At 40.9% G+C, this 13,099-nt stretch overlaps 1 protein-coding gene across 1 annotated transcript in view; it reads left to right on the top strand.

Moving 5' to 3' along the window:
* The window catches only part of PIK3AP1 (phosphoinositide-3-kinase adaptor protein 1), a 34,111-nt gene that overhangs the window by 19,568 nt on the left and 1,444 nt on the right, over positions 1–13,099 (top strand). The window contains exons 7-15 of the mRNA XM_058029679.1: positions 844–976; positions 1,658–1,854; positions 4,051–4,240; positions 7,044–7,139; positions 7,651–7,830; positions 8,603–8,665; positions 9,331–9,536; positions 11,090–11,162; positions 11,494–11,649. Coding sequence (XP_057885662.1) covers positions 844–976; positions 1,658–1,854; positions 4,051–4,240; positions 7,044–7,139; positions 7,651–7,830; positions 8,603–8,665; positions 9,331–9,536; positions 11,090–11,162; positions 11,494–11,649 — 1,294 coding nt within the window. The remainder of the gene's footprint in view (positions 1–843; positions 977–1,657; positions 1,855–4,050; positions 4,241–7,043; positions 7,140–7,650; positions 7,831–8,602; positions 8,666–9,330; positions 9,537–11,089; positions 11,163–11,493; positions 11,650–13,099) is intronic.

The raw sequence follows: 13,099 nt of genomic DNA, 5'->3' as shown, positions 1-13,099 counted from the left end.
ATGAAAGAGCTTGATATAACAGAAAGTACCATAAAGAAATGAAACATTTTGGAATTTGTACCTAGGTGTTATTAAAAAAAATATGTAAATAGTAGCAAAGATTCATATTAGCTGGACGAAGCAGAGTAACATAAAAGGATTTGCTGATTCTTAACACTTTTTCAATACAGCCACTCAGCTTTCCTATTCTGTTTTGCCCAGCTGGGGTACCTGAACCCTATTAGAGGGGTAAAGGTTGCACAAGCAAGTTTTCTGCAGCGTTGCCCTGTTGCCTGCCTGCATGTCCCTGATCTGCCATGTAATGGAAGCCTACAGAGCAGCCTTGTTAGTCACCAATATACCTGGGGTGGGGGAGACTGTGTTTGCCTTGCTTTTTAGCTCAAGTTGTGTAGCAGTTGGTACAGGTTGATGCCTCTGCTTAGGGAGTGTGCCTGTTCCCCAGTGGTAAAGAACCAGTCCAAAAGCTGAACTCAGCATGAGTACAATTCAAAATGGACTAGTGCATACTTAAAGCAGGAGTGCTATTTCATTGGAACGCTTTCAGAAGTAAGTGTATACCTGCCAAGAAAGTAGGAAGCAAGTTTTCTGTGCTTCCAGTTGCATGAGGGACTTTCTCATTGTGCTGTCTTGTGGAATATACAGTTCTCATCTGTTGAGCTTGATGGTACTCTGTTTCTACACCAGGAAGCTATCCAAGTTCTTTGTTTGACCTGAACATTTCTACCTTTTGTATTTATACCTACTGTTTTCTGATTGTGTTAAATAATAACGACACCATATAAATCTCACCTTAACTGAATCTCCAGATTCTACCAAACAAAAGTCCTTTCCATTTATCTGTAGGCCTTTAAAATTGTGCCATACAGCATAGAAGCCCTGGACAAACTATTGACTGAGTCACTCAAGAAGAACATTCCTGCTAGTGGTCTACACCTGTTTGGAATCAACCAGCTGGAAGAAGAAGATATGACAGCAAGTACGTTTAAAGACACTTGGTTTATAGATTTTCTTTGTATCAGTTGTTTTACCTTGAAGCACTTTTAACACTGCAGTGGGTGGTACCTGCACAGGCTGTCTCAAAAACCTTGGATCTCAGCCAGGAAGCTAAATTTTGATGGTGTCTATAGAAAGGGAATTGCTATTTGAGTCAGGTGGCCCTTTTATATTACATCTGTCATTCTCACTTCCCTGCACTGTGGCAGATGCTGCTATATAGACAGCTTCATACCAGAGTGAAAAGATGGTTCTCCCCAAATATCTCCCAGATTTTCTGCATTATTCTTTTGCCTCATGACTTTTCTCCACAGCCCAGTCCTTTTCCCCAAACCACATAACTCCTAAGATACACAGTGGGCACTGAGCAGTTGGGTTGGTATGCTGTCTTTTTGTAATGATGATCTAAGAAGTCCTTGTAAATCTGTGATCCTACATGCATTTAAGCTATTACAGTGTCATATTCCCCACTAAAGGTTACAGGACTTAAGCCTGGAGATGCACAAGATAATTTGTGCTGTTGGCTCACTTTTGAAACCATATACATCCTTCCAGGGATTTCCCAGCTGCTTTGTTCTGTGTGATTGCTGTGTTTGTTTCTCACCTGCTGGCTCTGCTGCTACTAGAGAAAAACTTAGGTTCTAATGGGCTCCTGTTCTCACAGATCAGAGAGATGAGGAGTTGCCAACACTGCTTCACTTCTCTGCAAGATACGGGCTGAAGAACCTTACTGCCTTGCTGCTTACGTGCCCTGGCGCACTGCAGGCCTACAGCGTAGCCAACAAGTATGGCCACTATCCAAACACCATCGCAGAAAAGCACGGCTTTAAGGATCTGCGCCAGTTCATTGATGAATATGTGGTAAGGGGAAGCTGAGCCATCTTTCTGCCTCGTCCCACACCAGGGTCTGGCACCGAGCTTGGCACTCAGTGTTACTTGAGTGCTGGGGTGATAAAGTGTCTTGTGGTAGGATGTAGAACACAGACATCCAGCCACACTGCAAACTTTCAGGCTAGAGGGTTAGGTGTGTCTCTGGCGCCAGGGAAATTCCTGGGGCTTTTGCAAGTAAGATGGAAGTAGAGACTGCCAAGCTGGCTTCCATTCCTCCATCCATCTAATGAAGTTTCTGAGGATATGTGGTTGGTGCTTAGTGCATTCTTGTAGTTCTGATCTTGGGAAAGAGCCCCTTCATCCAGCTTACTTTAGGGAATAATATGGGAACAGAATATGTTTAGGAAGATACAATTTGAGGTGCTCTCTTATTAGTTTTAGTATAGGCAGGATTGCTTACTAGCTCATTCACAGCTGATCTGTGTAGTCTGCCTCTTTCACTTGATACCCATTTCTTCCTGCATTGGTATAGCTGTCCATTCCCTGTTTGTTACTATCAGGGATCCCAACTGACAGTTCATTTCTATTTGAGCTAAGCCCACCCCCAGAAAATACACTCTGAACTTTTCCAGATTATGATGTGGACCTGACTCCAGCTGCACCAAGCAATTGTTTCTGTGCAGTACTTGGGTACTCACAGAGTTTCTCCTTTCATTTCCGTTTGAGCTCCTTCTGGCCTGTATGCTTCAAAATAACAAGGAGCTCCTTGACTCGGGTCACATTGACCACATCTGAATTCTATTTGCCTTTGCTTTAGGTTGAAAAGTTGTGTTTAATTGTCCTTAACATTGTCTGAGTGCTGGGTGATAAATCTGGTAGCTTTAGCATGGTTCTGCCAGCCAATTACTGTAGTATTTGAGCCCTATTTAGGAGGCATGGGTAGTTCTTGGACTTGGGCCTTGCTTCTTGACAATTATACATTAGAGCTAAATAAAAGCCATTCCATATTCTGAGATCAGGAGGGCTGCAGAAACTGTAAATAGTGAGATCACAATCTTTGCATTGGGGTAAGTAAGAGATGTGCAGGAAGTCCTTCCAACCTCTCATTGCAGTACTGTGCTCCTCCCATGTTCTCTCCACCAGCACAGTGACAGAGCTGTGTTAAGAGCAGGTCCTCCTCACTGACCTGCTGGAGCTGTCAGTGCAGCACAGTACAAAGCACACAAACATCTGCAATAGTGTCACTACTATCACTAGTATGGATGTCTGAAAATCCCATTAAACCCCGTTACTCACTTGATTTTTCTCTCTGGCAAAGGTTCCTCTGCACCTTTGTAAAGCATTGTGTGAACTATTGGCCTGACACATTTTGACTGTGGAGGGAAGCATGTGTAGACAGCTTTGACACACATGCCCTGTGGATTGAGGGCCCATGAGTCTGCGTTTGGGAATGGAAGAGTATCTTGTAGTATTGCAACTATTAAGGTGGTGCTTGTGACATAATTGGAATTTGGGAAGGAGAATGGGATGAAGCTTTACCTTTTGCTTCCTTGTGTTGTGATTTGGTGAAGCTCTGCCTTCCCCCCTGCTCTATGTTGCAAATGCAAAAGAAAGGATTCTGCTCTCCTGTGAATCAGAAGTTGCCTGTATTGCATGAACTGCTGCCTGCTATGAGGTTTCCTGTTAATATCACAGAAAAGGGTCTGTGTACTCCCACTCTGGGTGTTACATGCTGCTGCTAATGCCAAGAAACTGAAACTGAATCTACATCAAAGCTAAAACTTTGCTATTTTGCAGGTGCTCTGCATGTGATAAACTTTTCTCTTTATGGTTAGCTATGCGTGCCCCAAAATAGCCTTTGACAAACATTTGTATTTTTAGAATGAGCTGTGCTTATGTTCTAGGACTTTGCAGATATTGGGTAGGACATGAAATTGGTGGGGTGAGAGGCTGCAATGGCTACTCAGAATGTGTTAGCAGCCCTTGTTTCACCTTTGTTACCTATAAATACAGTAAAGATCTCAAAAGTTTGACCCAGACAGCTGTAGTGGGGATTTAAGTCACTTGAGAAGCCTTAATCTTTGGGAATGAGCTGTCTTCAGAGTTTTGTTTTTTTTTTTATCACTGATGACAAAGTGAGATATCTTTTGCTTGCTTTTATTCTCTATATTCTTTATTTAAGAGACTTTAATTTTTTTTTTTTTTTTTGCTCTCCTTCCTCTCCAGGAAACTGCAGATATGCTAAAGAGTCATATAAAGGAAGAGCTGATGCAAGGCGAGGAGGATGAGTCTGTTTATGAGTCCATGGCTCACCTGTCCACTGATCTGTTAATGAAATGTTCCTTGAATCCAGGCTCTGATGAAGAGCTTTATGAATCCATGGCTGGATTTGTCCCGGGTGCCCCAGAAGATCTTTGTATGTACATTCATAGAGTTACAGAATCATGGGAAGGTTTGGGTTGGAAGGTACCTCTAAAGCTCACCCAGTCCAAGCCCTCTGCAATGGGAGGTGTGTTTAGATCAGATTGCTCAAGACTCATCTCTCTCACACACAGGAGTTCCTCAGTTACAGCTTTTCTGCTCTCACCACAAGGAAACTATCCTGCAGTTCCATCATTGGCTGACTGACAAAATTACTCTATGCCTTTTCTTAATTGATAGTGTACAAGATCGAGAGCTGTTTCTTCAGTGTTTTAAGGACTCCCTGAACCCTGAGCAAATAAATTAACATATAGAAATGAGACTAAATTTTCTACAATGTCCTGCTTTTTCCTCCTGAGGACTGGTACCTAGGAACTGACGTTGACAGAAAAGAACACTGTCAGATGTGATTTTACTGACAACTGGGAAACTGAAAAACAAGAGTTGAGATTCTAGTGCAACAGCTTGAGAGCAAAAGAAAGTGAACATCTAGAAATATGTATACCGAAAAGATTATAAGTGAAAAATCATTATTCTAATCTGATTGGTTTATTGCTAAAAATAAAGAGCTAATTCTGATAAATATGCATATGTTTAACTTTTTTACTATTTCATTAATATTCAGTGAGGCCAATTGAAAATGCCAAATTAATTACCTCTGTTAAGCAATTGTAAATTTGCTGTTCTTACTCACCTATCTGTTTGGTCTGACTTAATCCCACTGATATCTATTATATGATTCCCATAATGAGCAGAAAATTTAGCTTCCTATATTTTAAGTACCTCCTTAAGGTACTTAAGGACTTCTAGTGTTTCTGCAGTTTTTAAGTGTGCTGCCTCAGGGGAAAAGCTTTCTTTTTGAAACACTTGTGCTTATGGGCTATATTGGACTGTTTTCTCCTCTTTTAGATTAAATGATACTATAAAACACATTTTTGTTGTTTATGAAGTCCAGAAGACTGTTGGTTCTTTCCTTGAAATCATAAACTCTTTTCTGCTAAGTGTTGTTGGCCACTGCAGGGATAGTTTTGCTACCAAAACCAGGGTTATTCTGTCTTCAGGTGGAGATAAGCAGTAAATCAGGTTGGACTTGCAAGGAACAAAGCTGCTCTTGTTTGCAGGAATGAGTGAGAGTTTCTAGATGCTTGGTAGGTCTGCCGGTAATCAGTGCACCTCTGAATGAGGTTGATTGACAAAGCCTGTGGATGGTTAGAAAACAAGCTCAACACTACTAAGCCAAACTCCCCTTCTTCCAGGCCTGAAATGCCCAGATCTCCCAGAAACTATGCATGGAATTTTCTTGCAAATTGAGCTCCCTGTAATTTAGCACTTTTGAACTGGACTCTGAAAGCCTCTCTTTCCTGCTTCTTCTGGAGTTCTAGTGTGTTGCTTCTGCACACAAAGCTCTGCTGCCTTCCATTAAGGAGTCTTATTGAAATTGTGTTTTCCTTACCTGGTCTGTTAGACTTTGTCTGAAGAATATTAACAACTTGTCTGAACAGTGCTTATAATCTACCTGTATCATAACAGATAAGTTTAAATTGGTGCAATTATCAGCACTTGGATTGATTCTCTCAAAGTGAAAGTGTCTCAATATCATTTAGAATACCAGCACACAGGCAAACTCTCACTGAAATTAATATGAGCGCTGGCTGGTTTAGAGCTGCCATCACAAATAAAGGATTTAAGCTTTTGTACTGACTTGAAGGATCTACTGACTTTGTGAGGATGGCTCACTAAGGAATCATAACTAACTTCTCTTGAAGTACTTTTTCTAGGAATTACCTGTATGTGAGTAGATATGGCTGTGGTGTAGAGGATAATACCTGGGCTATTTTAGGTGTAGCCATACTGTGGCACTGTGCCCCTTTATTGTGATTAAGGTGTGCTTCCACCACAGTTTTTCAGAGACTGATCAAAGGAAGATTAGATACCACAGGGTCAATTTTTCTGATAGAAACTTGTTTGAGAATAAGGTAACAGGGGACTGAAGCTGTTGTAATGAGTTAAAAGTATTTCAAATTCTCACATGTAACCCAAACTATCTAGTTTACATAGTAGTAGATCTATGACATAGATATATCTCAAAAATTCACTTATATCAATAAGCCTCAGCAATCCATTGATATCACTCTTGTTTTTAATATCATTAGGAATATGGTTACCTAACATTTTATTTTAGTTTTAAGATTAGTATTAGTGTTATGATGAGGCTCACCTTTTTCTTTAAAATCAGAATTCTTTATGTCAAAACACTGAATTAACAAAGTATCTTATTGTTTGCTGTCAGTCCTTTCTCAATGCTGAATTATTATCTGACCTGTAAACACTTTCCAGATCCAAGTAATTAACTCAGCCAACTGTTTTGACTTTATTCCAATAAATAAAATAAACACTATCTTATGTGTAATGGGAAAATTGCCTTTAATGTCTTGTTTTTCCAAGGCACATGGTTTCCTCTCTGGGGCACTGTCCAGAGGTCAAAACTTTCACCTGGCCAACACATGCTCAAGAATAGCCAAAACTCAATGCCTGCTTGAAGCCTTGTCAGAACTTCTCAATAGGATTGTTAGTCACCCTCAAGTGTAAGCATCAGGCAGCTGGAAAAAATTTGTGCTGAGTGGACTGAACATAGCAACTTAGAAGCCTTCTTCAAGGAGAATGTCTGGGCATTTGCCCAGCTGCTTTGATTGTCACCACAAAGTAAAGGTCCAGTTCATTATGTCATATTACCTTCTTCCATGTATTGAAGGTTATAATTGACAGGTTCATTTTTCTGGGTTGTTTTTTTTTCTCAGATGTAGAGATGCTTCAGTCCAAACCAGACACTCCAGTTGCTGGAGATGAAGTTTCCATAACTACAAAGGACTCAATGCTCCGCAAGTTTTTAGAAGGTGAGACCTATTTTGAGGGAAGGATGGCAGTAGCGCAGTTAAAGCAATTAAACAGAACCAGAGAGTTCTTCATGATCTCTTAGGGATGGAAGATAGCCCACATAGTTAGCTTTTTTCAGACAAAGGACTAATTCTCTTTAGTACTTTGTAGACCATCACACAGCTTTTGGAAACCATTGGTCTGTTTGATTTGTTCACTATTAAAGTACGTTAATTAACTGAAATTAATTAAACTAACTATTGTTCAAATTCTTAAGGAGAGTTAGGAGGTTTTTCACTTTCTCTAAAGAGATGGTACAGGCATAGTGGCAGTTACATGCTACTAGAGGTTAATGACTTTATCAAGTCCTGTCATAAAGGTCTTTGGTACATCTAAGGCACTGCAAAACTGGGCGGTTTTGGCTGTGAAATGACCAGCTTGGTAAGAATGTGGTACATAATGCATCTGGAGGGAACCAGTGCTCTGTGAAGTGGCCAGATTATTATTCTTACAAACTCTGCTTCATTGTAGGTGGTAGCATGGATGTGCCAGATTCTGAGGAAGGAGGTCATGAGCAGTATGGTGAAGACGTGTATTACTCAGTGGAACAAGACCCTTTTCCACAGGAAATGGCTAACAGACCTCCAGTTCCTGTTCCAAGACCAGAATCTAGCTCTCCACAGCCAGACAATGAACTGTACATCTCCAAAAGTGAGTTGGTTATCGGTGGAAATGTAGACCAGTAAACTGTAGGATACAATTGACATGGGCTCCAGTTGCCAAATAAATGCCAGGATCACTGGATTATTTGACTCTGGAGTCAAGTTACCTTTGGGATCCAATTTCATATCTGTTTTTTCATCTTTTGCCTACTCTGAAAATGTGGGGATGTTATATCCCAAGATCTTGGCCTAAGCTTGCTCTTCCTGAAAGCAGTAGCATGACAGATTAACCCCAAATGGTATAAACAAGTCCAACTAAGTAGGAAAGATCCTGACATAAGGACACAATCGAGCTAATAAATTGAGACATTGCTGATCTGTAATGCTATCATTGATTCAACTGCATCTGTCTAGGACATGATTTTATACCTCAGTATCTCCCTCTGAGGTGGGGTTTTATTGAAATTGAAGATTGTTCCTCCTAGTTCATTAGGCAGCTTTGTTCATGATATATGACCAAGCTTTCCATTCTAACAAGAACCACAATGACATGTGAGAGAGTAATTTCTGTGACTTCTTCCCGCTGTGACAGAGCTAAGGAGAAATCATGTCCAGATTTCTCTTAGAGGTGTCTGAGCTAAATTCTTTGAGGTCAATAGAAAGGAAATTCTGCTGTACAAATATTTGTTTTCTTCAATGGACTGAGAAGGGTAACAGAAGCTGCAAGGCAACGCAGAATTGTGTACGCTTGCCGTATTCATCCTTGCTATTTCTGTCTTCATGAGATGCATTTCAGTATCTAAAGAATGTTTCTTTTGCAGTTTTTGCACAGAAGGCTCAAAGACCTGAGAATCTTTATGTCCCTAGAGGAAGGGTTAAGAAAGGTAAGGCAGAAGTTCACCCTGAAAATCCTTTCAGTAATCCAAAAGCAGATCTGTTATGTGGTAGCTTCATTTGTGTGAAATATGACAGAATAGACTGTTTTGCAAAGCTCTGGGGATAACAGTCCTCTATGAATGACCCAATCTTTTTGACCATTTGTGACACTGGAAACTTTTATGAGTGCAGAGTGTGAGGGGAGCACATCTCATGTCTGGGGAGCTCTTCTTTATGTTACAAATTATTTAGAAAATCATCAGTGGAATGAGTTTTCAGTTTCTGGGCTTAAACTACATAGATTACCTAGATAGAATCTAGCTTTGTGACTGCTAAGGTAAAAGCACTGTTCTGTGAATTGCTGAGGAAGCAGGTGCTTTAAGGAATATGTTTTGTGCTCTTTACTTAAATTACATTTTTAAGAGCAGAGCTTATCCCTGGGATATATTTGTGTACAATGTTACCCCTCAGCTGGGCTTTTAGACCTGACAATTAGTAGGATGGCCTAAGAAGAAAACACTTAGGAAACATTCAGTCTGTAGTACTTTTTTTTTCCCTCTTTTTTTTTTTTTTTCAAATGTCTGCTGGATCAAGGGTACTTGCTCTCTTTGTATTCAGTGAGGAAGGTAGATCCACAAGTTTAATAATATTTTTGCTGATGTTCTCTCCTCAGAGACAATAGTCAGGCCTGTAAGGGACCTGTCTCAATCAAGTATATATGATCCATTTGCTGGAATGAAAACCCCAGGTCAGCGGCAGCTGATTACATTGCAGGAGCAAGTGAAAATGGGGATCCTCACTGTGGATGAAGCTGTACTTCATTTTAAGGAGTGGCAACTGAACCAGAAAAAGAGATCAGAATCATTCCGCTTCCAGCAGGTACAGACTTATGCTACTGTTTAGGAAATACAGCTGTCTCTCTAGGTATATATCACAAGCTTCTCAGCATGGGTACATTTTTTTCCTGGTTGGAGCAGGAAGACTGCTAACATAGTCCCCCCCAGCTAGCAGAGTTCTCTCCTGCCATGGGAAGGCTGTTCCCAATAAGCAGCAAGCAGTTGTACAGATCTGTTTGTCTTGCAGTAATAGCATCAGTTTTTGATGATCTGTATATACAAGTAATTGGATCAAATCCAGTTGGCTAAATCACCTTTCTAGAGGTCACCTAGCACCTACCTGCTGGCAGGGGACTTCTGTGATGAACATTTAACTTGTTGGCTGTCATCCATTTGAGATCAGTGAAGACTCTGTGTCCCAGATGATGTATTGGCTGTAAAGCCCTAGCTGGTAGATGATCTGATTTCTCCAACTGTTGATGGCTACAGGACTGTTCTTTGCAGCTGGGCAAGGTCTAGCAATAGTCATTAGTAAAAGCAGAGTGTTTGGGTGTCTTAACAGAAAGAGGGAGTCCGTTGGCAGCAGTGACATAATGACTGGTGGAACTATCAGTTGTAGTTTAAAATTTTCATTCTCAAGTTAGAGTTTGGCTCCCTGTTTAAAACCAGTGCCTGCTTCTTTTGGAGCCTTTTGTTCATGCTGTGGCAGTCTAGTCTCCAGTGGGTGACATTTTGCTGACAACTTCCAAAACAAGCAAAGCTTTTCTCCTCCTGGAAAGGTCCTCTCTACCCAGAAACAGTCCCTTCTTTTCCCAGAGAAGAACACAGTGCTACTTGAGTAAATTGATGTTGAAGAGATGAAGTGGCATGCTCTGTGCCCCATGCCATGAGCAGCTTTCAAAGTCTCTGCTCTGAATTTTGCTTCATGGTACAGCAGTTCCTTCCTCTGCTTTTCAGGGGTTTCCTCCTCTCAGATCTGTACATATTTCCCTGCTGAAAAAAGTTGTCTTTTTTCCCCCCTACCTTTTTGTACTGTAAGGTGTAATATGCTGCCACATAATGGTGAAGAGTCTTTGCTCCCAGTTACATTTCTTCATTGGGGATATCCTAAATTCTGAGTTGTACCTCACACTGTGGGATGCATGGCAGCCCTTTCTGTCCCCGCAGTCAGGATAATCTGTTCATTGGTACAGAAAGAACAATGCAGTTACTTGGTTGTGGGTCATTTTTCTGTGCCAGTGTCACAGTGCAAACAGAAAATATAGAATTCTAAATCCAATTTGCTGCTTATGTGCAACTGCCCATATGTGAACTTGACCTTAACATACATAATGAACATCAGAAAAAAACTTGGCTTCTGAAAGGCATACATGGGTTTCTGAAAGGAATAGATTAAAACCTGTTGATATGGTTTGGACTTCAGCCAGGTCTAGCAAGCTTTGTTACAGCTTGACTGCAAAGCAAGTTTAGCTCAAATATAATGACTTATATATAAACTTTAGCAAAGTTAGCAAAAATATAATACTGGTTTTGTCAGAAAGCTGCTCATCTTTCTTTATCCAAAGCCCTGAAAAGAATATCTTGTGATGATTTTAGGAAAATCTGAAACGTCTACGAGACAGCATAACCAGGAGGCAAATGGAGAAGCAAAAAAGAGACAAAAGTGCAGGTAACAGTCTTTGATTCTGATAATTCTCTGGCAATGAAGCAGCTAACCATATTAACAAGCTCTTCAGGCAGGTGTGTCCATGTGTATTGAGGTTCTGTGATATTTAGTATGCACATCCATGTGCCAGTTGACAAAAACTTAAGGAAACTGCTTTGTTCATTTTCACTGCCAAGAAAAGGATGTCCCCATCTGTGGAGTGCATCTTGATTCATTCATACACAGTTTTGATTGTCCTTATGCAATGGTGTTTAACTCTGTCCTTAAGTGCAAAACTGTCTCTTGGAGGCTGTAATTGCATAGATCTTTCGGAGCTGTTCATTTTCCCTTCCAGATTTGGAAATTACAGTACCCATTCGACATTCTCGTAATACTTTGGGGAAACCGGAATGTGGAATATATGAATACACGCCCAGGAAAAACCTTTTTCCACCAAAAAGGGAGTTAAAACGAGGAGACTGGAAAACAGAAAGCACATCCAGCACAACAAGTAAGCAACCTATGAGCATCACTGTCCCTACAGGAGAGCTGGATGGAACACACTTCCCAAGCCTTACCCTGGGGTCAACCCAGGGGACAGGACTTCTGTTCCTGAATCCCAACACTGACAATGCCACTCCAAACCTTGCAGCCTCAGGCCAGCTGTTCTCAAAACTGTAGAAGCAATTCCAGGTGTGCATCAAGTGGTTTGGGCATCTTCTGTCTGCATCTCTGCAGAAGGAGAACCTGAAAGCTGAGCAAAAGATTCTCTTGAGCCCTTCTCAGAGAAGGCATGCCACCTGTTTTCAGTTCGTAAAAGTAGATGGCAGCTGCTGCCTTATTGGAAAGGATGCTCCCATGCTGTGACTGCCAGCAGGCTGTGTGCTCTTCTGGCCTGAAGGGCTGGAAGCCAGTCTCTATACGTTGTTTCTTAAATTGTTTTATATAAAGGAAAGCATTTTTCATTGGTAACTGTGGGACCTCTTGAGTGGTTGGGCAATCTGCACATTTTTATTATCTTTGCTTTTCATTACATTTAATTTGTGCAAATTAAATCACTGTGTTCTTACTCTTACTGCAGACTTGAGCAATTCTTGCAGAAATCATTTAGGACCAGTTGGGTCCTTTGAAAGGAAACCTGACTTCCTGTTAGGTTACCACCTTTGTGACTCTTGGCAAGGTGCAGCTGGCATTCATCCAGAACAGGTGCCAGAGGCAGCTGGCTGAGCCAGTAACTTGCCTACAAGCACATGTGAGAGAAGCACTAACAAGTCTGCAGAGCTTGCTGTACGTAGCCTGGTGTTCTTTCTCACAGGGTGATGCTGAGAATGGACCCTAGCACAGGATTTAGCACTCTGAAGTGCTGCTGTTTGTATCAGCTGATGAGACTTACCAAAGCTAGCAGGAAGGGACTGCATCTTAGGAGAAAACCTCTCTAGCCACCATTTCAGTGTACAGGTTTCTGAATAGTAGTATCCCCATATTTCACAGCCCTATAGAATGTTACCTATTTAGTACTGAAACCAGCCATAGCAGTATAGGGAATGTTTGTGAGTTCCTGTCACCTTTGGAATTGGCATGACTGATTGAAAAAACAATCCCTACTCTGAGTCCATGACATTTAATGGGTTTGCATAGATGGGTGCTGAAGGTTGTTTGAACAAACTTGTTTTTAGCTTGGAAATAGACTAGGAAACATTTCTGTGGTGATGGAGGATTATTTTAAGAGGGGGTAGTAAACAGTTATTTATTTGGAACAATAACTTCTTAAGCAGTCACTCCAGGAATGAATATGTGACAGTGCTGAGAGCCATCTATCTTCATGTAGTTGTTAAAGATATGGGGACTGATAATCTAAATGTACATAAGTGTTGGGTGTGTAACCCTTGTGAAAATATTTGCCTGACTTCCAGATGATATTAGCATTAGATCTTTTCATATTACATGATATGACAGATATA

This window comes from Melospiza georgiana, chromosome 8 (assembly GCF_028018845.1).
Source record: "Melospiza georgiana isolate bMelGeo1 chromosome 8, bMelGeo1.pri, whole genome shotgun sequence".
In the NCBI taxonomy this organism is placed as follows: domain Eukaryota; kingdom Metazoa; phylum Chordata; class Aves; order Passeriformes; family Passerellidae; genus Melospiza; species Melospiza georgiana.
The sequence above is the reverse complement of the archived record's forward strand: the minus strand, read 5'-3'. Positions and strand labels throughout refer to the sequence as shown.